A 26,189-nucleotide genomic window follows, 5' to 3' on the forward strand; every position below is an offset into this window, starting at 1 on the left:
CTAAGTTGATGGGTCACTTTTCCATACTATTCTGGACCTCCCCCTTGCATTAGGCATCATCAGCAACCCTCTTCTCCTGCACAGCCTTCATTCCATTTGCCTTTATGGCAGTTTGCTCTTGGTTTACGTGCCTTTCTAAACACCGTTTCTGAGGCTCTATTTCTAGTACATCGCCCACCCCCACTCCATTTTTGGTATCATCCCCAACTCTGCCCACTGGATTACTCTCAGCATCCAATCTCCTTCTGTCCTGTCAGCTCCATCTTCAAAATGATACTAAAACTCTTATCCATTCTATCATCTTCCACTTTGACTACTGCAACCTCCCACACTATGGGTCTTCATTCAGACCCGGTCGCAAGCACCGATGTGCTCGCAACCGGGTCGATGGGTAGCCCTGCACACCCGCAGCGGCCGCACTGCGCATGCACAAGCCCCAGAGCGAGAGAGAAACTCTCTCGCTCCGGAGCTCCTTACAAAAGGGATGGCTGTCGATGTTGATCGACAGCTCGCCCCGTTTTATAGGTGGGCCGGGGGGGTGGTTTCCAAAACAGAGGCGTTCCTTAAGGAACGCCTACCGTTTTGTCGGCGGCCGCACTGACATCATCAGTGAGGTCAGTGGGGAGCTTGCTGCTCCATCAGAGCAGAAAGCTTCCTGGGGCTTGCGGTTGCAGAGACCCAACCTTAAGGTCTCGTCGCAAGCCCCGATGGTGACCATCGCGACCATCAACCTGGTCGGTCGTTAAGCTGTGGGTGGTAACCCACAGCTTAACTAACGACCAGTAGGCCGCACTTCAAAAATAAAGCGGCCGCCCTCATTCAGAGAGAGCGATCGCTTCTTGCGACCGCCTCTGAATGAGGGCCAATGTCCTTTCTTTGACCTATATTAATACATTCTAATTGCCACAGTGAGCCTTATCTTCCTCGCTCTGCACTTCCAAATACAGAACCATATTCAAAACTACTCACCTTCAACTACAAAGCCCCTTCACACAGCTAAGACCTCATCTCAACATACTCACACCCTTAGATCTGCATCTCACCTCCTTACGGGTCACCTCACTCTTCTCCCCTTGAACTCCCCATTATGGAACTCCCTCAACTACATCAACAAACCAAACTCTCCCCCAACCTTCAAACTCCTGATCCTACCTCTTCTATTCCACTCACACCTGATACCACACTCACTGGGCACAACCAGCGATTGATCTTACTCATACTATATACAAGTCTAACCTACTCCTCAGCACAGCTCTCCAAATCTTTTATGTCCTAATTCGATCAATTTATGTATATTTTTTTCACCAATGTCCATCGCTGCAGAGTATTGTGGTGACCCAGACATAAATAAGGACTGCAAATTCAACTGTGCAGTTAGTTTAAAATTAAAATAAATGGTCTGATAGGAACTGCAGGGCAAGGTACCATGCTGCAATGCAGTACAGCTCAGACATTGAAATGCACATTTGAGGGCAATGTTGGGTTGAAAGCACAAAAAAACAAAAAAAAACAAAACAGGAGGTGTTCAAAATACAGACTTAAGCTGCTGTGCAATTACACATCTGCACATACCCTGCCACAGTTTTAGCTAGAGATGAATGGGGTCTGTTCTCCGGTAACTGGACCCACCCGAATTTCGGGGATCTGAGACAGAGTTCGGTTCTCCCTGCCTGCACCGGATCCCTTATCGAGGCAAAACCTCGCGATCCCGCTGTTATTGGCTGAGAGAGCCGTCTGTTACGGCTCTCAGCCAATCAGCGTTAAGCCCATTGAATATGGGCACAGAAGGAAGTTAGGAAGATGGCGCCTACCCATCCCCCGCTGCCGACACCCTGCACTGAGGACACTGCCAGTGACCCCACACTGAGGACACCACCGGCACCCCTGCACTGCCGACACTGTCAGCACACGTGCACTGAGGACACCGCTGCACCCCCACTTTGCCGAAATCCTGCACTGAGGTCACCAGCACCCCCGCACTCCCCACGTACTGAGGACACAGTCAGCAACCCCACACTGCAGATACTCCCACACTGAGGACACCACCGGCACCCCTGCACTGCTGACACTGTCAGCACATATGCACTGAGGACACCACTGGCACCCCCGCTTTGCCGACACCAGCACCCTGCACTAAGGACACTGCCAGCAACCCCGCACTGCTGCCCCATGTATTGAGGACACCATCAGCGACCCCGCACTGCTGCTACTCCCACACCGAGGGCATGCATACTCGCAAGCCAACATTATCAGCACTCCTGCACTGAGCACACCGCTGGCACCTCCGCCGACACTATGCACTCAGGACACTGCCAGGACCCCCACTCTGCCAACACTGCCGGCATTTCTGCTTTAAGGCACTCTCGCATTGAGGACACCGCCAGCACCCTGCACTGCCTGTCGCAGTAAGTGCACTATTGGTGTATCCAACCCACACTGTATAGCACACTGTATCCATGGTGGTGGAAGCTGAACTGCCACATGTTAGTGCCGCCCACTGCTGTTGCTTAGCTTAGTCAGCCTGCTAGCTAGATGCAACCTTTTGGACCAAAACTAGATGAAAAAAAAAAATCAATATTGTGAGGTGGTCAAAATTGATTGGAAATGACTGGAAATAAATGTTCTTGAGGTTAATACTGTAGGAACAAAAACAGGCCCAAATTATGTGATTTTAGCAGTTTTTATGATTTTTTTTTTTTTTAGAAAAAATACAGATCCAAAAACACGCAAGGACGGTTTTGGCAAAACCCATCCAGATCCAAAACAAAAGATACAAAACCAAAACACGGGGGTCGGCGCACATCTCTAGTTTTAGCATGCCCGAATAGCAAAACTGTTGCAGGGCATGCAGAGATTTGCAGTTCCACAGCAGTTGGAGGGTCGCATGTTGAATACCCCTGCCATAATCTATCGAGCAGTGTTGATAAAAGTACATATGTGAGTGACACCAACCTGAGCTCTACAGCCATGAGTGCTAGTTTTCAACAATACAAGGATGTGTCAGTGTCATCATGTTGTGAGTCTCATTATTTGGGAACGATCATTCCTTTAGTACCCTTAGGACTGACCTTGGCTTCTATGTTAGTGTTAACGCATATTACAGGATTATTTTCTGACATGAGGTCTATCTTCCAGGATGCCAATGCCACATTGAAACTGCATTTTTGCCCAATGGTTTTGTGTACATAACATTGATGTTATCCATTTATGGTATATTCTGAAATAATGATAGAGACATGGTTCTCTCACCACCACCAACAAGGCAACAGTTGAGTGACTTTATTGTGGATGTATAGCCTCCTGCCATAGACACTGTGTGACCATACATGTCCCAGGGATAAAACACACTATTCAGATACTACAAATTGGTGTCCTTAGTTTTTGTCCGTTACTTGTAACTGATTTAAATGATACACAACTGCATTACAATAAAAGTATATTTATTTGGTTCTATGTAACCAGTAAGAACTGAAGGGTGGATTAAGGTGTTCTGTAAACATGTTCTGAAAAAATATGAGATATGGTAAGAACTTACCTTCGTTATCTCTATTTCTACGAAGTCCATAGGGTTCCACAGGATACCTTGGGGTATAGGTGTGACGTCAGTCATCGGGCACCATAGAGTTAAGCTTTCAGCCTCCCAGGATGCACTAGGGTCCCCCTCCTATACCCCGAGCCAAGGCACCTCAGTTAGTTACCAAGCCATAGGCCGGAGGAGGAGAAGGAAGAGAGAGAAAGAAGATCTGGATACACACAAGAATCACATTCTCACCAGAGGGAGACGGAAAAACCGGTGACCAGAACAAAGCCCATCTGCAGCACAGGTGCGACAGGGCGGGAGTCCTGTGGAACCCTACGGACTTCGTAGAAATAGAGATAACAAAGGTAAGTTCTTACCATATCTCATATTTTCTACTTCAGGGTCCATAGGGTATCCACAGGAGACCTTGGGGATGTCCCAAAGCAGTGTCCTTTAAGGGTGGGGACGCTCCTGTGCTGAAAGGAGAATCCGCCGCCCGAAGGAAGCATCCTGAGAGGCGAAGGTGTCAAACCTGTAATACCTCACGAAGGTATGGACAGAGGACCACGTAGCAGCCTTGCAGATCTGGACTGCAGAGGCACCACGTCGAGCTGCCCACGAAGGACCCACAGACCTAGTGGAATGAGCCTTCACAGAAGGAGGAACCGGCAGACCTTCATGAAGATAAGCTTCAGAAATAGCCATACGGATCCAGGCTGCCAAAGTTTGCTTTGAAGCAGGCCAACCCTTTTTACGGAAGCCATAGAGGACAAACAAGGCGTCCGACTTCCTAAACGAAGAAGTGCGGTCAACATAAGTCCTTAAGGCCCGCACAACATCCAAAGTGGCCTCACCCACGGAAAGACCAGGTGAGTTAAAGGCCGGAACAACTATTTTCTCGTTAACATGAAACAACTTTGGGAAGAAATTCAGGCCGAGTGCGGAGCACTGCCCTGTTCCCATGAAGAATCAAGAAAGGGGGTCTACAAGAAAGAGCCCCTAAATCAGAAACACGTCTGGCCGAAGCTATGGCCAGAAGGAAAACAGTCTTAGTTGTTAGCCATTTAAGATCCACTGAGCCCAGTGGTTCAAACGGCGGTCCCTGGAGAGCCCTCAGGACCACAGCCAAATCCCAAGGCGCCACAGGTGGAACAAAGGGCGGCTGAATGCGGAGAACACCTTGCATAAAGATGCGCACATCCGGGATTGTAGCAATCCTACGGTGAAACCAGACAGACAGGGCCCAAACCTGTACTTTCAAAGAAGCAAGGTGAAGCCCATGATCTAGTCCCGCTTGTAGGAAGGCGAGTATCCGAGACAGACGAAACTCCTGCGGTGCATAACCTCTCGGTCGACACCACTGGAAGAACGTATGCCACACGCGATGGTATATCCTTGCTGAAGACGGTTTCCGAGCTCATAACATGGTACGCACTACAGAGCTGGAAAACCCCCTGGACCTCAACATGGCTGTCTCAACAGCCACGCCGTCAAAGACAGCCGAGTCAGGTCCGGGTGAAGACAAGGACCCTGCGACAGAAGGTCCGGTCGTAGCGGCAACCGCAGAGGACTGTCCACGGACAGACTCTGAAGGTCTGAGAACCAGTGCCGTCTGGGCCACGCGGGAGCTATCAACAGGAGCGTCCCTCCTTCCTGTTTGAATTTCCGGATTACCAGTGGAAGAAGGGAAACTGGAGGAAACAGGTAAGCGAACCGGAACGTCCACCAGACGGACAGAGCATCCACCAGAGACGCCTCTTCGTCTCTTGTGCGAGACCCGTACGCCGGCAACTTGTTGTTGTGCCGGGACGCCATGAGGTCGATCTCGGGAAGACCCCACTTTTCCACCAGCAGTTGAAAAACGTCCGGGTGCAGGGACCATTCCCCCGGATGAACGTCCTGGCGACTTAGAAAGTCCGCCTCCCAATTTAGCACTCCCGGGATGAAGACAGCTGATATGGCCGGCAGATTGCGCTCTGCCCATACCAGGATCCGAGACACCTCTACGAGAGCCGCCCGACTTCGGGTTCCTCCTTGCCGGTTTATGTAGGCCACGGTGGTAGCATTGTCCGACTGGACCTGCACTGGGCGACCCTGGAGAACCCGATGTGCCTGCTGGAGAGCATTGAAGACCGCACGGAGTTCCAAGATATTTATTGGAAGTTCCGCTTCTGTCGGAGTCTACCTGCCCTGGAACAAGTGTGGACCCGAAACTGCTCCCCAGCTCCGAAGACTGGCGTCCGTTGTCAACAGGACCCAATTTGGTACCCAGAACGGACGTCCCTTGCTGAGATGGGTCGTCTGCAACCACCAGGAAAGGGACAGGCGAACCTCCGGGGTGAGCACTATCGTCTGGGACTTTAGAAACTGAGGCAGCCCGTTCCACTTGGACAGGATCAGGTGCTGCAGATGTCTGGAGTGAAACTGGGCATATTCCACCATGTCGAACACCGACACCATGGAGCCCAGTAACCTCATCGCCGAGTGTAGAGACACCCGGCGGCTGTGCAGACAACTGCGCACCCTCGACTGTAAAGCAGAGATCTTTTCCCCTGTCACAAAGATCCTTTGCTGTCCCGAGGCCAATAAGGCTCCGAGGTGCAGAATCCGCCGAGACGGGATTAGAGTGGACTTCTGCCAGTTTATTAACCAGCCGTGCCGTTGCAGTAGCGCAATGGTCAGGTCCAAGTGGCGCAGAAGGAGCTTCGGAGATCCTGCCACTAATAAAAGGTCGTCCAAGTACGGCAACATGTGGACTCCCTGCAGCCACAGAGAAGCCGCCATGACCGCCATCACCTTGGTGAACACACACGGTGCTGTCGCCAGGCCAAAAGGCAACGCCCGAAACAAAGTGGTCGCTGCGGATTGCAAACCTGAAGAACTGTTGATGGCGCAAAAGAATAGGGACATGCAGGTAAGCGTCCTGTATGTCCAATGACACCATGTAGTCCCCAGGTTCCAGCGCCAGAATGATGGACCGTAGGGTCTCCATCTGAAACTTCGGCACCCGCAAAGACTTGTTGAGAGCTTTGAGGTTGAGAATCGGACGATACGACCCATTGGGTTTCTGCACCAAAAAGAGATTGGAATAGAAACCCTGGCCCCTCTGGGAGAATGGAACAGGCACTATAACTCCAGCCTGGAGCATAGTGTGCAAGACCTTCCGCAGCTCCGTGGCCTTGTTCCGGTCTGATGGTAGACCCATGGTGAAAAATCGAGCCGGGGGTCTGTGCCGGAAAGAGAGGGCGTACCCGTGGGAGACCACCTCGAGAACCCAAGTGTCTGTCGTGGTGACCGACCAACACTGGGCGAACTGCAGCAGGCGGCCTCCCACTTTGGGATCCCCCAAAGGGAGGCCCGGACCGTCAGGCCGCAGGCTTGTCATCTGGCTTAGGGGCCGGACGTCTGGTACTCCATGCCTGCTTCCGGGGCTTGGACGATTTCTTGGGACCAGCCTGTCGGGGAAAAGACTGTGGTTTGGGCCTGCCCTGGGCCCTATAAGACCGAAAGGACGAAGGTCCTGAACCAGAAGGAGCAGCGGCCGACGGGAGACATGCCGATTTGGCTGCCGCCAGCGTGGCCACAATCTTGTCCAGATCTGGACCAAAGAGAACTTCTCCGTTAAAGGGCAACGCCTCCAAACCCTTTTTGGAATCAGCGTCCGCCTTCCAGGATCGCAACCACAAGGTGCAACGAGCAGCCACCGCTGCTGAAGAAATTCGAGACACCAGGGTACTAATGTCTAAGGCCGCCTCGTTGATATAAGTGGCCGAATCACGGAGATTACCAATCAACTCCGCCTGATCGGCCGGACAGTCGGAATCAAAAGACGCCTCTAATGAATCCGCCCATCGCTCGATCGCTCTGGCAACCCAGCAAATGGCCATAGCCGGCCGCACTGCCCCCCCCGCAAGGGAATAAGCGGACTTCAGGCAGATCTCCACCTTGCGGTCCGTAGCATCCTTAAGGGAGGACATGGATGTCATCGGCAATGTGGCACTACGGACAAGACGGGTCACGTGAGAATCCACCTGTGGAGGGGATTCCCACTTAGCAAAATAATTATCCGCGAACGGATAAGCCACCACCAGGCGCCTCTGTGGCTGGTATCGCTTGCCAGGCTGTTTCCACGCCTCCTCTAAATGGTCCACTAACTGACCCGAAAGAGGAAAGACTGTGGCGTCACCCTTCACATCCTTGAAAAAGGCATACTTGGATTTAGCCGCTGGGGGAACTTCGTCCTCAATCACCAAGGCTGTGCAGACTGCCCGAATAAGTCCAGGAATATACACCTTGGACCTAGCGTCAGCGTCCTTAGTATGGAGAGGTTCCTGATCGTAAGGGTCCAGAATCTCCCCATCATCAGACGTCCCTTCGTCATCCTCATAAGGAGCCGACAGAGACGCCACCGGCCGTTTATGTGGCCGCATCACAGCCTCCTCCTGCAACACATCCGACAAGTGCTGTACAGAACTTGTCAGGGAGTTAACCCACGCCGGCTCCTGAGAAACCGGGAGAGGGGAAATAGGGAGACTGCGGGGTACCACCAATTGTCTTGGGAAACCCTGCATGGGTGACGACACCACTGACTGCTGGGACAAACCCATCTGCGTAAATGCGGCCTGCGGAGCTAACTGGCCCACTAAGGTTGTAAGCGCCTGAGCGAAACAAGCCCAGGGCGGCTCCTGTACCAGTGCTGTAACCGTAATAGGCCGCGCCATTGACAAACACTGCCGGCAGAGGCCCTCCGCGCTACCCTCCCCCTCCGCTAAAGGTACTTTACACGTAGTACACTGTAGCCGGAGAGGAAAATCACTTTCAGACATGATGGTACAAAGTATGTGACCCCTCTCACCAATTGTTTTTTAAAGAGGCGAGAGACCACCCTGCAGCACCGCACCGCAAGGGCTTAGCAGAAAGAACAGGGACAGTAATAAAGCTGACAGCCAGAATAGAAGATACAGTCAGCAGCGCTAGCAGTCACATACAATGCAAAGAAAAACAATTCCTGCACTAACCAGCGCTGATCAATCAACTACGCAGACACAGAGTCTGGTAGGACACAGCGCTGCATACACAGACCTGACCACAGCGGAGGAGAGGTATGCGGGCTTCCAGCAGCGTTCACCATGCGTTCAGGAAGATGGCCGCCGAGGAGCAGAGAGGAGGCTGGCCTGGGGGAGGAGCGCTGCCACAGGGCCAGTCGGCAATGTGCAGAGAGGGCTGTGTGCAGCAGGGGAGGCGCCGGCTGTGAGACAGGGAAGGCACGCTCCCGTCATCCATTTAACCCCCGGGACGCCGCAGCGCTACCGCTCTGCTGAGGTCCGCTGTCCCAGGGGGGTAGTGGTCCGCTGTCCCAGGGGGGTAGTGGAAGTTACATACCTGGCTCCACGCTGCAGCCAGTCCCCAGGGAGCCCCCTGCCTGGGGACTCTGGACCATGTAACAGCGGGGACCCACCGCGGGACCGCGCTGCTTACCTTGCTGTCCCCCTTGATTCCGGCCATGGTCCGGAACATCTGGGGTCACCGCTAGCTGTGACCCCAGATGCTCACCAGCATCCCCGGATCGGTACCGGTGGGGGTGTAGGGAAGACAGCATGGACGTCAGGACTGACTGTCCATGCTGTACATCCAGATGTGCAGCCACAGCTGCATGCAGGAAAACTTCAGGGGCTCTTCTTAGCCCCCACTCCAACAGGTGCACCCGACTCTGGCCGGGCACCAAACTAAACTGAGGTGCCTTGGCTCGGGGACGGGGTATAGGAGGGGGACCCTAGTGCATCCTGGGAGGCTGAAAGCTTAACTCTATGGTGCCCGATGACTGACGTCACACCTATACCCCAAGGTATCCTGTGGATACCCTATGGACCCTGAAGTAGAAATTACTTTTTTTAATGGATGAAGGTGTTATGTTCTAAGGATCATAGGAACAATGTTATTTTAAATGTTGGTAGTCTATTTCCGGATATATTTTGCGGATAAAAGTACTATATCCAATTCTAAAGTTCAAATAATTTATCTTTAACTGTAAACAGCTCAGTTTCTTCTAAACGTAACACAACACCTCCGTCCACTCGCCTCCTCATTTATCTGCAGTTAAGAGTGTGCAAAGTCAGCCTTTTTAGAAGAGGACCTGTAATCTTTAAGTAGAGAAATGTAGTATATGCTACACAGAGAAATGTTATACTACACTACAGGATATGCTCAATATGATCCAATGAAACTAATAAGAGAGCAGCATATAACGTTAGTAGAAGTCATTGAAGAGAGCAAAGCTGTTCAACTTCTGCTGCAACATAATATTTCACTAGTGCTAATAAATACCCTTGTACAAAGAAGAAGAATTATCATCAAATACATTAAGAAAGTTGCCGATACATAAGCATCCAACACAAATACATATTGGTCCCACACTTTGTTGCTAAAGCTGAAATGCAGGATCCTATGGGATATAAATGTTCATTATATACAGTGAGATCAGGACTAATCGGAGCTACATACAATACAAAATAAAAGACCAAAATAAATAAAATACAATATAAAATAAAAGACCTACAATATGCTAAGTGGCAGTAGTTTTAGCTACATACATATTGTTTTTTTTGTAGTGGTTATGTATTGATTGCTCAGTAAGTTGGAATTGCATTGTTTGTAGGGAACTGAATAGTAACTGTATACTGAAGATGCACCCGCTAGAAATTAAAGGAAAAAAACATTTATATTCAAAAGTTTATTGCACCAAATTCCACATAAAATATATTTAAAATTATACAATAGATCAAGAGGAAATATTTCACAATTTCAGCTGACAAATGTGTTTCATAAGCAAATACTCAGTGCAGATTGTATATTTGAATCTCCTAAATACAATGCTGTATCCTGAATGGCTCCTGTTATATGTACTATTTAATAAACACAGTAAGACTGTCCTATTTAAAATCACTGCTTGTAAACCCTGATCTTCCACCAAGAGACATGGGAAAATAAAAAGGAAAGGTGACTAAAACTAGTTCGTGCACTCTCAATAAAGTTTATTTGTTGAGAAGCAAAACAGAAAACAATAATAATGATTACAATTCCAACACATATGTAGAGGATGAGGCAAAAGCTACCATAATACTGATAACAAAGTACAAATTGTAAAGCAAGAAAATACTACGTTTGTGTAGTGTATTATACCCAACGTACACAACATATACACAAGTTAACAGGACTTCAAATGCTATAATTGTGTTACACATCCACACACAATCCAGGCAATCACTCCACATTAATAATACTTCCCATTTATTCTTTTAATATATAAGAAGACTTAACACAGAAGAGTCAGTCCTAGCAATTGAGGTAGCAACTTCAAGAAAAGACAGTGACAATGGTCTGTTTATCTGTGTGTTGTCTGAAAAGGTCTAGAACCAACATACAGATAATATTCAAGGTCCAAAAACGTGTACAGATTATTATTCTGGAAAAATATTTACATATATTGGAGAAGTTGTCTGTGCAATACGTCTCCATTTCTCATATGCAAGTTTTCACATTTATTCTTCTTAAGACTTAATTAAAGAGCGTTTGTATGAAAAGTGACTAAGCAGAAATGGATAGGCCTGCATAACTGCATGGCAAGCGGAAATAAAAAATCACTGTTCTTTTTGGTCACCCTTTTTCAGTTTAAGAGGCTCTTTGTCTATGCCCAGGTTGTCTGGAAAATATTGGGTGCATAATGCAACTGCGCTGGCAATATAAGGCATCACCAGCTTTCACACGTGTCCCAAACGAATGGGACACCTGGCCAATATATAACGGCATGATGAAATATATGATCAGAAGATGAGAGCTGGATAATGGACAGGCCCCAGTGTTAGCCCGATATGATCCAGCTTCTGGATTGCAGAATGGCAGGATCTTCACAATATTTACCTAGACAGTGCCAGATTAGACCAAAATGGACCTTGGAGTAGCTTAAGTGTTTTATTTTATACTAAAAATGTTCACTTCTAATAATCATGTGAAACAGCTACATCATTTATATAAAGCTATTGTAGCAAGTATTTCAGGGCTCGAGGCTCTCTAATCAGGTTATCTCTGTTGTGAAATTATAATTAGAGCCGTTGTGATCTGTTCCACTGTTTCCCATTCTGGCTTAAAGTCTCAGAGAACTCACAGCTCCCACATTACTGAGATCACATTTACCAACGTTGTTTTAGGTTTATGTAAACATCTCATGGACAGTTTACAGTCCCAGCATTGCAGCAAAGAGTTTTGAAATAGCGTAAAGGCTTCCTATTTAACTACATATGCCAGACAACAATGTAATTAACAAGACCATTATCAAATCCTAGAATATGTGGGGGGCATTAAACCCCCCCAAAAACAAAGCAACCGAGGAAAAATAAAACCCACCAACCCTGCTTCTAAATTGTATAACTGAATCCACTTTACATGTTCCCCAGCTCTGTGAAGGCTTCCTGTACCACGCAGTCAGGTTACTGTACACACAGAGTGGAAGAAATCTGAATTTAGCAGTCTACTTTCATTGCAGTTTGTGGCCGATCAGATACTCTTTATGCAAATTTCTTTAAATTGTTTGTAGGTCTGCTTTACGATTAGTGTAGAGCAGACCATGAATACTGCAAAACTGGGCCCCTGGCCTGATTCTGCAGTGTGTGTAATCCCATGATGATGGCTGCAATATTCAATGATGAACCTATTAAAAAGGATCATTATCGAACATGGTAACACATTTGGGGCTAGATTTACTAAAGCTTCTAAAAATGAAAAGTGGTGGTGTTGCCCCTAGCAACCAATCAGGTACTGTATCATTTCTCATTTTCTGGGACGTAATATAGAAATGATAGACAGAATCTAATTGGTTGCTATTGGCAACACCAACACTTTTTATTTTTAGAAGCTTTAGTAACTCTACATGTTGATGGAAAGAGGACACGTTTGTGTGTCATCTCCTGACTGCGTGCACAGAGGCTGCGATGACGCTGACATGATGGGGCTGAACAGCTCAATTTTGTCTGAATGGTGTGGCCTGACTGAGCAATGATCCTTTGGTATAGCATCTCATGAGCAGACCCCGTGTAGCATCTATTACTGTACTGTGCAAACACCACAAATATATAAATAAAGCAATATCGTTGTGCCCATTCTAAAAATGATTTCACTCATTTTCTTTCAGCACTACTATTGATGTGCACTCCCGATGTATATTAAACGCACCACGTTTTGACTCCTCCGTTGTAGAATGTATGGTTTCTTGTCGCGTGTATGTCTGATTTCTCAGGAACAATAGATCCAGAAAAAGAGCTCTACAGTACATTAGTCTTCTAAACACATGCTTTGCTTTCTACTGTAACCAAGTAGGTTTCCAATTGGAAAACTAGTCCCAAGTTATCCTGCAATCAGTGCTCCGCTAAAATCATTCATGAACATTGAAAGTTTTCGTATTTGTAAGACCTAGGCAGGCAACACATGGCCCTTCAGCTGTTGTGTGGCAAGCTATTTGTAGAACCATAATAACCAGCATGTGGCAGTTGTGTAAGACACCATTCTACAACTTGGTGACACTTAATGACTATATAAATGTACACTAATGAGTATATAGACCCTTGTCAATCTCTCAATGTCGTCATCTTTTATAAAAAAATATTCCTAAGGAATGCTTAGCTTAAGACACAGCAGCCTCTTCTTGCAGATTATACCATAGAGCAACCCTTGGTGGTACATTATGGCATTTCTAAGCTTATAACTCAGAATAACATGAAAAAAACAAAACAAAAATGGCACTGGACAGACCATAAAAACAAATGACCAACTCTATTCCTCTGTTGTGAAACATATGCTACATTAAAAGTATAACATGCTAAAAGCCATACAATATATTATAAACACATTGCAGTAAGAAAATAGAAAGCGGATAACACACGTCCACTTGCGGATATCCCAACAAGCATTCAGAGTCAATAAATTGTTTTAGTGTTTAAGAATTTCAGGCTTCTCTGAAATTTTTCCCTGTGAAGCGACAATAAAGGCCACTCGGGAGTACCATAATGCCTTGCACTTCATGTAAACTTTAATAAATGTCTATGATACAGGAACAGAACTGTTTAGCATGTCTCCCTTCTCAATGTTTCTTCTTCTCTGCAGCTTGATGAATGACCATTGTATAATGTAGCTTATAAAAGGATTTGAGCAACATGAGGAGAGTGAGTACTTGCCACAGCAGCCAACAACGGTAAATCATTTGATTCAATCCTGAAATAGGGAACAAAATAGCTAAATTTACAGAACAGTCTTTTTTAACATGGTGCTCCGCTGTGCTTTTCAGCCATGTTCTTATATCAACATGCAAAACGGTTTCTATGTGATAGGCACAAATTTGCTCCCTGGGTGCAAACTGTCATTTCAGGGGGCTAAACAACTGTGCCCTATAATAAAAGTAAATGGCTAAAAAAAACAAAAAACAAAACAAAAAAAACCAACACAAAAATAAGCTAGGAAAAGAAAGAAATGCATTTAGTAAGATCTACAGCTGTGAATGTATAAAAAAGACAAATGTTAGTGTGTAGGTTAGGCTAAGCTACCTCTCACTTTAAAAGGTTGATTCAGAGTCACACTCAAAGTGGCCACATCTTGGGTTGAATTGGGTGCTTGAAAACAGCGGTGGCTTTCAGTCTGTATTCAGTTAGCCAAATCTATGTGGCTGCACCTCCCCAATACACCCGCTGGTGAGAGTAACAGTCATCACTATCAGCGTGCATCTGCACTAGCCCTATCCTAAGTGAAAGAGATCTGTCTGAAATCCCTGGTTCTCTGCGTACGCCTGCCCCTGAGTAGGCCGTAAGGCAATGTACATGATAATTGTGAACACCCTGTTGCTAGTTACACCCATTTGGCTGCAAGTGGAGATCCGGCTGACTTCTTTGCTACTCTAAATAGAGATGAGTAAGTACGCCTCATTCAGCCTGGTGAGCATGCACAGTGCGAAATATAGCAGATGCGGGCACTTTGCATGCAACACTGGATGAGGACCTAAATGTACAATGTGTGGCATACCCCATCCCCTCAGGTACCTAGTGTAATATTCAGTTTAAGAAGGATGCTGTCATTTACTGCAGCATGTGATTCATGTATAGCATAAGTCATAAGCATGGTCATCTCACAAGAAAAACCTCAGAAGCAGAACAACTCTGAAATTAGCAGGGAAGTTCTATGCTTTGCTCCCTGCTACTTGTTACAGTTGGGTGAATAGAGAATGGACTATAATCATATTTTTTGGAATCTGTTACTCACCCCAAGACAACGCTAAGCTCCTTCACATGGACTCTTTTGTGTCCTCTCAGGTATTCGGAGAGCATTTTACTTTTAAAATAAAACTCCTGGAGTTTGTCCTCTAAATGCATCACACACTAATAAGGGAGTAAAGAAGAAAAGTTCATATAATAATGCAATGGCAAATGTAGACAAGGACTTTATCTTGGATAGGATATTTCATATTTGGTTTACAAAAAGAACAATCAAGGTAAATGCATATACAACATTTATTAGATTTCAAAAAGAGTGCAAACACTAGAAATGGCCACGTGGACAATTTAACTGGAAACTTGACTGGTTAAAAAATAATAATGAAAAAAAGAATGTATTGCATTAGAGTTGCTGAAGAGGAAACAGCTAGCAGCGTTCAATATAGAGACGTCTTTCTTCTGATGGACAACAATAGCTTCAAACAAATTGTAGGGTTCATGTCTTACAGATGCTGGCTTTCTACAGAAAATGTTTTTGAAGACAAATCTATTTATGGGTCATAAAACTGCATTTTGCAGCCAATTATACAAAATGGAAGGGGTCCAGTGCTGTGGAAACATTGTAGTTATTGGTGTGAGTTCACTTATGGAATTTCTGATACCCCAATATATGGTAAGAAATAAACACAAACTGAAAGTGAAAAAAAAAAGTTCTGGCCTCTAAGGCAGTGTACAAAATACTCTAGAAATGTATTAATTAAATGTTTATTAAAAAATCTGCTACAGTATCCATCTAGCACAGGTGCAGTGAGAGCTGCGGGAAACCCCAACACCTCACTTCCCAACCAGCTCTCACTGGCTACCTGACTCTCAGGCATAGCCTCGCTTCTCCTACCACTAATGTATGTATGTATGTACAGGTTTGTACAATCCCATCAGCAAGTTGACACCCCCTCTCTCCTTCCAGTAAGACCGTGAGAGAGACAGGAGGGGAATAGAGATGGGAAACTGGGGGACGACAGAGGAGAAATAAAACCTTGCAACAGTGGGCACAAAAGCTAGTGAAATGGCGAATGATGGCTCCAAAATATTAGTTAACTTATAATGAACTTAATAAAAAAAAAACTTACAAATTCAGGGGGTGTCTTGAGCTTATACAGTTGTAAAATGGACTGAAGTAAACTGCACACTTGACTAGATACCAAGACATCAGTGCCAAGTTTCAAGTTATCCGCTGTCGTCTTCTGGCTGCTGACCACCTGGACGCTCAACTTATCAGTATCTGCCACAATGCACACGGCTTCTGCTAAGGGCTCGTCCATGACAGGGTGCTGGAACCAAATAAGCATTAGGAAGACCATTACCACTTTGTTCATGCTTTGCCTGTGTACTGGTATTTGCCTGTGATAACTCTATTTCCACTCTTGTACTCAAGTTGTAAAACATGCCAGCTACACACCTGTGGCAGAGACAGAATTTCACACAAAGCTAATGGTACTTTTTGAAGGTCACTAATCATTTAATAAAAGCAATTCAATATGTAGGTTCAGGCTACATTTGGCCTTTTTTATTTTGTACACTGAAGATTACTTGTACAATATAGTCCTCATTTAGAGTGAATCCAGCTGAAATATTGCACCTGGACAAGCATATAAATACTGTGAGTTAGTTTGGCTGTCCTTCCCAACTGTACACCTGCCACACAATTCTAATTTCACCCACTTAAAGCGCAGCATGTACCTTCTACCTGAACTTTCTCCAAACTCTAAAGGATGTCCTATGTGTGGGGTTTATAAATGTTTTACTACCCTTCGAGCCACAGTGAACAGCAGCAGAAAACAAGACAGTAACATTTTACAAAAGAGCAACTGGGGGAGAAAAATATTCTCCCAACACAGAAGAGCAAACTGAGCAGACGAGGGTCCGACTGAGTTGGGACACAAAGCCACTGCACCAGCCAGATTACTCTACTATGCTACTGCAAATATCCGTCTATCTATAGGAGTATCCGTGCAACTTCATGTGATGCATCGCTCCGCCCATTGTTCTTCTGTCCACAGCAGTCATCATTCGTATCAGAACTTTCACCCACCACACGCTGGGTGCAAAAGATCTGTCTGAAACAGACCCATCCACATGCCTCAAACAAGCACGGTCAGGCTACATGACCACGACACACCCACGAGACATCTCGTCCGCAGGGTAAACACCCAAAAGCCACCCAGAATCGTCCATTTCACAGACCGCAATCCAGCCACGCACAGAGCCAACCAATCCTCTATCAATGTGCGTATGCACGGTACAGAGCATGTGTAGGCTGTTATTGCAGAGCATGTACAGGCTGCTGATAATCGCAGGATGTGTCCCCTTTTGGCCTTGTGTCTAATTCAGAATCAGAATTTTACATTATGCTTAAGGCATCACTCTGTGTTTAAGCCATATCCTGAAAGGATTCATTATTTTTGTTAATCACAGATATGAATCAAAGCAGTTAATTGGATACAATGGTGACCGATGCAGGGAGCACAGTAGAGATATACCATATACAATAACAATGGAAAATAACTGCATGGCTAAACGACACAGGAGAAAGGATGACAATGACAGCAAATGTTATTAATTGAAAGTTGCAGGAGGGAGGTTGATGCCAAAATAAAAAGTTATCTTTTCCACCTCCAGCTTTATTTCCCCATAGTGACAGCTCAGTGGTAACACTATGGCTGAGCCTGGTGCGATTATCCTGAAATCTTTGGCATCTGGTTTTTATCACGTGAAAAAGAACTGTCTAAAAAAAAAGAACAAAAGAAAACTAGCCCTCGACCAGAAACCACAATGTCCCCACATTCATAGCCCATATCACGTGTGCATGAACATACATGGGTTGAGTGCGCCAGGCTGGTCATCAAGCACGGCTTCAGCTTCTCAGCACTGCCAATCCCATGGAGTACCATATCTGGCATGTATGTTGAACAGTAACCACCAAACAGAGACCTCCCAAAGTTTTTTACACTTGGGCTGCTGATGACCTCAGACCTAAGAAATGGAAAAAAAGGAAAATTCTCAGTTTACCTCCAAAAACTTGGTACTACATGGGAAACCAAATAAGCTGGCACTTTAATGTTCTCATCAGTGAATATGAAGCCCCATTGGTTCTTGCTGGAGAATTACAATATACAGTAGGGACCGGTTCTGATTAGGAATTATGCAATCACCACAAGTCACACTCGGCCACTATACAAGGATTTTTATATCGCCCAACTATATTAGTCGGTACAAAGGTTCTAACTCATCACTAATCTTGTTAGTGAGCCTGATCGTGAAATATAGACATGAGGGTATATTTACTAAAGTGAGTTTTTAGAAGTGGAGATGTTGCCCATAGCAACCAATCAGATTCTATTTAACATTTAACTAGCACCTTCTAAAAGAAGATAGCTAGAATCTGATTGGTTGCTACGGGCAACATCTCCACTTCTATAAACTCTCACTTTAGTAAATATACCCCCTAGAATCAAAGTCTTAAATGAGCACATAAGAGTCATTACAGCTGTACTCCATTCAAGACATTGTACGGTCATTCTGTTTTCTTTCACAATGTTGATTTTTACTTGCAATCTAATGTCAGATGACATTAGCCTCACATTACAATATGCCTTACCTGGGCAGCGGAATTTCCACTTCTGCATAGCGATTGTTGTGGTCCCAATTCTCTAAAGTCTGACCTGCAGTAAACTCATATTCACTCTGGCCAAGGGCACTGTCACAGCTCTCATTCCTAGGAATGTCCCCCTCAGCTCTGACCTCCGTTCTTCTGTCCGGGTCCCCACAGGGGACATGTTGAGAAGTTATCTGCAGAGGGTTCACTCCAGGCCCTGCCTGTGCAGCGTCCGGCAGGTCAGTCTTACAAGTTCTTGCCTTAGCGGCTGCTACAGCATTGGGAACAAAACACTTATCTGATAATAGTGCATGAGAGGGAAGGGATTCCACAGTATTCGTTTCAATGCTGTTGCCCTCCACAAAATACTCATCAAATATACTGGAGCCACCCTCACAGGATGGGAGACGTGTACACCTCTTCCTCCTTCTTGCAGGATCAGGTGAGCAGTTAGTGGAAGGGCAGGACTGTTCTGACTCCTGCAGAAACAAGTTTACGTTCTCATCTAGTGTCTTCCTGCAGAGCTCCAGTTCTGGTGAGTGGGAACAGCCCATTTTAAAGGTCACCTTGTCTGTAGGAGAGTGATCTTCTGTTATGTTTGCATGCATGACGGCCTTTGCCCAGTCCGTCAGTTTCACAGAAGCACAAATTTCTTTGTCATATGTGCTACCAGAGTGGAGGCTTTTAATATGAGAGGTTATAGAAATTGGGGTAACTACATCTTCCATTTGATAAGTTGGAGATCTTGTGACAGAAACTAAGGTCTCCACTTTGGCTTCCGTAACAAATGTTCTGGTTTCTTTACAAGTACCAGCACTGCTTAAAGTGGTACCACTGTCAAGTTCACTTGAAGGTGCAAGAGTTCCCCGCTCTGATTTGAAGCAGCCATCACTTTTATTCATGTTATTCAATGAAATGTCAGAGGACTCGTGTCCACTGGATCTTTGAGGAGATGCAACACCTGAATTATAGGGCAACGAAGGGGACACCAATGCCGATTCATTGTTCAGTGTTACAATCACATATTCTGATTCTTCCACCTCGCCCTTCTCAAGAGAGGTTGTGACATTACTGCCCTGTACCAGTCGCTCCCCTTTCTTTAGGACCCTGTTGCGCACCAGGTGGTTCTCCTCCAGCTCTGAGCAGCGGATGAAATAGGTGAGGATGTAGAGAATGCGCTGGACCAAGTCTTTACGTTTTCCCACAACAACAGTTCGAGTCATTCTGACTGGGGATCCAATAGCCCCATAAAGATCACCTGTGGGTATGGGGGAGGGGGGGGGGACGACAAGAAAACAACAAAAAGATTGATTGATTCACTTAAAATCTTCTATAAAATTATAGTTCAGTTCCCCAACTTTTTCTTTCTTTTAAATATTTTTTATTAAAGGCATGAACAACTTATTCTAAGGAGCACCTCTCTTATTATGGGTATTCAAAACAACTTACCAATAAGTAATATAGGTAACAGCATAACGATTTATTCTAGAAATCTCTTGTGAAGTTCTTAGTTTACCCTCTACCTTCACACTCAATTCACACAAACACAACTGGATCTTCCCGCACAAAATTGCCAGGATCCACACTAAATTAAACATTTGGATCAGGGTGGTTTTGTGCAAAATTAGTGTGGATCTGGCAAGATTTGAGAGTGTTAAGACTACGTGTGTACCCAGCGATGCGATAGACGTCAGCACAGGTGATGGGCAGACATATCGGTCGGCCGGTACACATTACACGATCCGGTGCCTGACATGTCGGCACCAGCCGCATCCCTCTGCATGGGGTCGTCAGTCGATTTGTCAGATTGAGCTGCATGTATGGACGACCTGACGATGCGACTGACGTCCAAACGGGAGCGCACATGTCCCGACATAGTGGAGATACTTTACATTTCCATCATATAGAACAGCGCGTGACCTGTGTGTTTATTTTATGTTCTATATTGGGTAATTGGTGATACCCTCTGGATCACAGCTGCTTCTGAATATTGCGCAAAGGAGACATTCCTCTACGTTATTACAACCTCAGTTCAGTACATCAAATGCATTACTGATAAGCACTGTAGGTCGCATTTAATTTGGGAACAAAAACAGCTAGAGTGCAAATGACCCTGGACACACCAATTGTGAAGAAAGGGGTGTAATAACAGACAACACTACCTGGTTTCTCACCTAACATACAAACACTGGGCAGCTTTAGTCTAACACATACCCTCTCAACTCTAAATCCATCTTAACATTTAATCTGATAGTGTTGATATTAGCTTATCAATTTTGCAGATAATTATCTTTTAAGAATTAGGTCTTACATTTGAGACAGGAAACTATTTTTAATAAAATGATTAATGACTTAAAGTCCCTGCCACCATAATTTTCATTAATTTTTGGTTCATAAAATGGACCTTGGCGTACATAAGTCACCTCCAGAACACCCATAGCTCCTGCAGGGAGACCCCACCGGCCCAGACATGGTACTATTGTGGGGCATGTCCTCCACAGATTGGGTGTGTATGCTGAGGATGAGTACCACTCGGCCTCCGCAGCAAAGGGGCTAAAAAAACTGGGGGCAACCATGTAACTGATGCACATATTAACTGTAAACAAAAATAAACTTAAAATGTAAGAGTTCAGTTATTGCTTTAATAGGCACCTTGTAGGGCATTAAGTGGAAGATATAGAACAGATTGCTACTCACCAAGCTGTGCCCACAGTGGGTTATATGGATGGGACTGTGCCAACAGATTGACTGACTGAGAGGTGTGCTTCTCCGAAAACGACTTTATTGGAGGGTGGTCATTTGGCATCACTGTTGGAACCCATGCCAAGTGGTATGTCAAAACTGCTGTGATTAAAGCCGCAAAGAACCTAAGAAGAGTACATGATAAGCAGGCATGTTTACCCAAAATGGAATTATAAAGTAAATTTAAAAAGAGCATAGTATATACACTTTCTGTCCAGTAACATTGTTCATTTTCCCTCGCACCCCATAGTTAGCAATGTTTGTAATGGTAATGTGTGCAGCTGAACAACGTGGGGGCACATTGCTCTGATTTGAATTCCCCCTTGGACAGCAGAAGTTAGGTCACTGAAAGCTACCATCGTTCATGATACAATAAGCTTCTATCATTATTATGCTTCATTTATAAGTGCCCACTTATTACAGCTGTATATTGGGGATCATAATATAAATTATATAAAAGGACATGAAATTAAGGTAATGCCTTACCCAGACACGTTTACAATCAATAAAACGGGGGGGGGGGGTTCAGGAACAATAGCAACAGTTGAAAAGAAGGGGGCAGGAGCCACGAGTGAGAATCGGTGACCTGGAACAGTAGTTGGTAGGAAAGGCTAATGTGTCCAGGCACTAAACACAAAACCATACTTGCCACAGGGTGTGCCACACAGAATAAATTTTATTGGTCAGAATTCAGTGCCAAATATAGTATAGCCTCTGTTCAACTGTCTTTTATTACTAAATACAGAGATGGGGAAATAAATATGAATAAAATAACTCGAGGATAGAACTGCTCTTTCACCAAGGACCTTATAAACAGCTTGCACACAGGGAATATGGACTACATTGTATAACAAGCGTCATACACCCCACCTCATCACACCAGTGTCAGAGTTCCTGTACTTACTGGTTCTTGTTAAGCTGCTCAGTAAGACAGGTGAGCTCTCTGAGGAAGTGCTGGCAGAGCTGACTTTTCTCACTATTGCTGGCTGTCATGGTGAGCCACAGTGGTTCCGCAATGCGAGGGGCACAGTATAAATTCCAGATAGTTTTCCTAAGTACATAAAATATTATCTTTTATAAAGGATAACCTCTTCCTACAGATTTTTTTTTAAACTTACACCAACATGAAGAAAAGGGCCATTTTCAGCTTTGTGTTAATAAGATTCAATATTAAAGGTAACACGGTAAGAAAACGGAGCAGTACACTGTGTGTATTTTTGGACTCTATCAAATGTCATAGCTTAAATCAGAGTCACATTAGTTTTAGAAGCTAATGACTACATGGCATATGTACTAAGATGCGCAGAACTGGAGCAACTAGAAAAGTCTACATAGCTGTGTAAAAAATGTCCTAAGCGAAAGGATTACATGAGAAAGTATGGTTTCCGCAACCAAATGCTTTCTGCGATGTCAACTACTAATGTTTATGGTGTGTCCCGAATATTATCACTCACCCCCCTCCCCTCTCCTCTTTATGTCTGAAAAGAAAAGAACAATGGAAACAGCACATAAGTGCTGCAGGGAAAGGGCTTTTCATGCAGATTATGCCATGTGAACCTGGTGTCATTTTTCACTGCAAATGGTAATATTATTTTCAGTTTCCCCCTTGATACATAGCACAAAACGTCACTTCTAATACATGTGTATGAGGAGAGATAAATAATGCAATAATCTAGGAGCCAGCCATTACTTCAACAGTTTTTTGTAAAATCTGTAGAAATGTTACCTTTTCACGAGTTTAATCAGCTGTCGCAGCTTGATACATAGGCCCAGGGCCGGCAACAGAAATCTTGGGGCCCGTTACACTGATATCTCTGGGCCCCCCTCAACACAACCCACACATCCCCCCTGCATCTATAGATGCATGCAGTCTACATGCATCTATATATATACATATATCTCTATATCTAGATATATACAGTACAGATTATAATTCACACACATATATATATATATATATATATATATATATATATATATAAAAAAAAAGAGAAAAAAAGAGAGAGAGAAAAAGAGAGAGAAAGAGAGAGAGAGAGAGATGACTGAATATATTATATATATATATATCCCTCCACTTATGCACATATTGAGCTAGAAGCTGGAGCCACATGTAATATATCTATATGCAGATATCTGTCTATCTCCATATATGCCGTGTCCGTGCCCGGCAGAGGTTGTCAGTTCTACTTCCTCCATCCCAGTCCCTCTGCTGCTCCTCGGTGGATGGACAGCGGCAGCCCAGGGAAAAAGGGCAGGGGCGGTGCAGCATCATGCGCAGTGACATCATAACGTGATATGCGCCATCGTCATAGTGCACTCAGCATGGACCCGGTGACGGGGCCGACTGGTTTAACTTGGGAGGGGGGGCTTCCAACCAATACACTTGCCAGGCGCAGCCTCCGGTGGAGGCCAGTCCATTTATTATTTTTATGAGCCCTCTGAACCTCGGCACCCATCAGGACCCGGCATGGCATCTACCCCTTGTATCCCCTGTCGCCGGGCCTGCAGAGGCCCCTAACACTAGACACACATACCTGTGTGGTATAGAGATACTCATAGATGATGTAGAAATTTATGTGAGTGTGTGTATAGATTGTATAGGTAGCTAACAGGTGACAAAGCGGATTGACAGAGTTATGTGTTATCAATCTTATAATGTACATGAGGGATTTGACAATATCCTATAATGAACCCTACGAATCCAAGTTTCCAAAAGGATCTCTGTTGCCATTAGTAGCCCCTAAACCATACAAGGACTGTTTTCCACAAAAAGAATGCCCACTGCATTATCAACTTAGACCGAGATCAGTGTAATTTGTCACATCTACCCCTACCCAGGGTATAACCACAATGTTCTACGCATTCACAATGTTCTACATTGATATCATACTGGAATTATAACACATTAATATCACAACGCACCTATATTTAAAGAAATATAGATTATAAACTTTTTTTTCCACCCCAGATAATACAAAATTAGGATATACTTACAACAAGTGGATATCTAGAAAACAGCTACAGCCTACCTAAACTGTCCCAGGGCCTCCATGACTTGACTGAGATAAATTTGGACCCGCTGACTTGATTCTGTAATCTTCCTGCAGGAGATCATAGCCTGGAAAAGGAAAGCATATTAGAAATACCATGCACCTATTGCACATATATCCTTTTACCTTCATTCACATCAGATTATTATTCAGATTTTTACAAACACAGTTCATGATGCTACAAGAATCTGCACCACTAATGTAAATCTGTCATATTTGCACACTTTGTTACCAAGCTTTTGATGCACCTACTGTTGAAGTTTCACTTTGCATGTATAAGTCCCTACCAGAATCCAAAGCTAGCTGGACCAGCCCCAGAGGGTACAAATAGAGGTATATACAACTTCCTGCAGTAAAAATACAACACGAGGTGCCAGTGGTGTTACCTTTTCTATAGCAGACTTCAATTTGTTCATGTGGGACTCAAACAGAGGGAAGTGAGAGAAAAAGAAATCCTGAAAGCTCCATTGTGCTTCCTCTACCTCAGACAAGGAGAAGAGGACACTTATAGCAATCTTCTTTCTACCAATCGTTACTGGGTTGGAAGTGTAACTCTCATCCGCCATACTGAACGTCTCATCGGTTGGCCTGCAAAACAGGTTAGTTCCAGATGGTCAGAAGGGAAACCAGCAAATCAAGATTACAAGTGACTACAAAACCACCAGCCTGAACAGTGTGTACATTAGTTATGCTGGCCATAGTATGATGCGATTCATCATACGTTTTCCCTTGCACTCCCCGGCAGTCCCGACAGCACGATTTGGTGCTTTTTAACACACACGATCTGCATACGATTACGATAGATATGATGGGCTGCACATCTGATCACACGATATGTTTTAAGAGCGGCGGGAGTGCGCATCGGATTGTATCCTACCTAAATGCTACAAGATTTCGACACGATTCATCGTATGACGCGTCGAAAATCGGGCAATCAGTAGGATTGCAGAAAGAACAAATACTGCAGGTATTCTTATCACTATTCAGTATTCTACAGGTTCTATTCCACAATAGGAATAGAGCTACAATGTATCCCATTAGTTTCAGTTTCCTACTTACTTAAAAGGGAAATAACCTGTGTACCACTTATACGCCTGGTATAGCAATTCTAACAGCTCTAGAAGGCATAGGCCCTGTTGATATTTTATTGCTACTCCTGTAAACATGATTGCTTTGCCCTTGTGTGCAGTTACCAATCATAGTTTCCTATTCCCATACACCCCAGTGCACCCATACTGAATGGCAGGCAACACCAGTGATCGGATAATTTGCGTTTCCTGCATATAACAAATGATTTGGGTGTTATAAGGAGGTCATCTTTGCCACAGTGCCCAACTGTTTGCAGGTGCAGTGCTGATATGAACCCATGGCAGCAAAATGCACAGACAAATAAAAGATGGTACCCATTCTACATGTGAACTGAATGCAGAATAACATTTTCCGATATGCAGTTTTAAAAAAGCTTATTACTTTGTTTGAAAGAATAATGGAATAAGTCACAGGGCGACTACATTTTCTAACAGTAGAACGTTTGCTCTGTGTTCACTACAATCAGTATCCACAGGTATTGGCCACTTTGGGGTGAACAGGAGGGAGTATTATTAAAGGAAATGCTGGTTCATAAAGCAAGACATGCAAATGTAATGCATTCAACTATTACAGATGTGTCCACAAGTGGCGTTACAAAAGGTGTCAGTGCCGTGTGACTCTGTAGTGCAGAGCGCCTTTTGGTGAGACTTATTATCTTCAAATGCGTCTAAATCGCACAGCGAATAGAATACACAGGCAGCTTATGCGGATTCAAATTATATATGGCACGCCCTATGTTCTGCGTGCGACTGCGGGTGGATCGGCACGCAAAATGCTATGTTACAGTGTCAGCGGCTGTGACACTAACAGAGATTCGCCAACAGTTGCACACAGAACATGAGAATAAGACGCATTTGAAAGCTAAAAAGTCATAACAAAAGACG

General features: G+C 44.8%; 1 protein-coding gene across 3 annotated transcripts in view; it reads right to left on the bottom strand.

Annotated features, from left to right (window-relative positions):
• Positions 1-10,257: 10,257 nt before the first annotated feature.
• Positions 10,258-26,189, bottom strand: part of FNIP2 (folliculin interacting protein 2) — a 62,261-nt gene continuing 46,329 nt past the window's right edge. For all 3 annotated transcript variants that reach the window (XM_088475305.1, XM_088475304.1, XM_088475306.1), the window contains 9 exons: positions 24,603-24,804; positions 24,196-24,284; positions 22,071-22,217; positions 21,122-21,291; positions 18,428-19,682; positions 17,646-17,802; positions 15,900-16,100; positions 14,819-14,934; positions 10,258-13,780 (listed from right to left, as the gene is read on the bottom strand). In XM_088475305.1, the coding sequence (XP_088331431.1) occupies positions 13,702-13,780; positions 14,819-14,934; positions 15,900-16,100; positions 17,646-17,802; positions 18,428-19,682; positions 21,122-21,291; positions 22,071-22,217; positions 24,196-24,284; positions 24,603-24,804 (2,416 nt within the window). In that variant the 3' untranslated portion in view covers positions 10,258-13,701. The remainder of the gene's footprint in view (positions 13,781-14,818; positions 14,935-15,899; positions 16,101-17,645; positions 17,803-18,427; positions 19,683-21,121; positions 21,292-22,070; positions 22,218-24,195; positions 24,285-24,602; positions 24,805-26,189) is intronic.

Source organism: Taudactylus pleione, unplaced genomic scaffold (assembly GCF_031769625.1).
Source record: "Taudactylus pleione unplaced genomic scaffold, aTauple2 ptg000170l, whole genome shotgun sequence".
Classification (NCBI taxonomy): domain Eukaryota; kingdom Metazoa; phylum Chordata; class Amphibia; order Anura; family Myobatrachidae; genus Taudactylus; species Taudactylus pleione.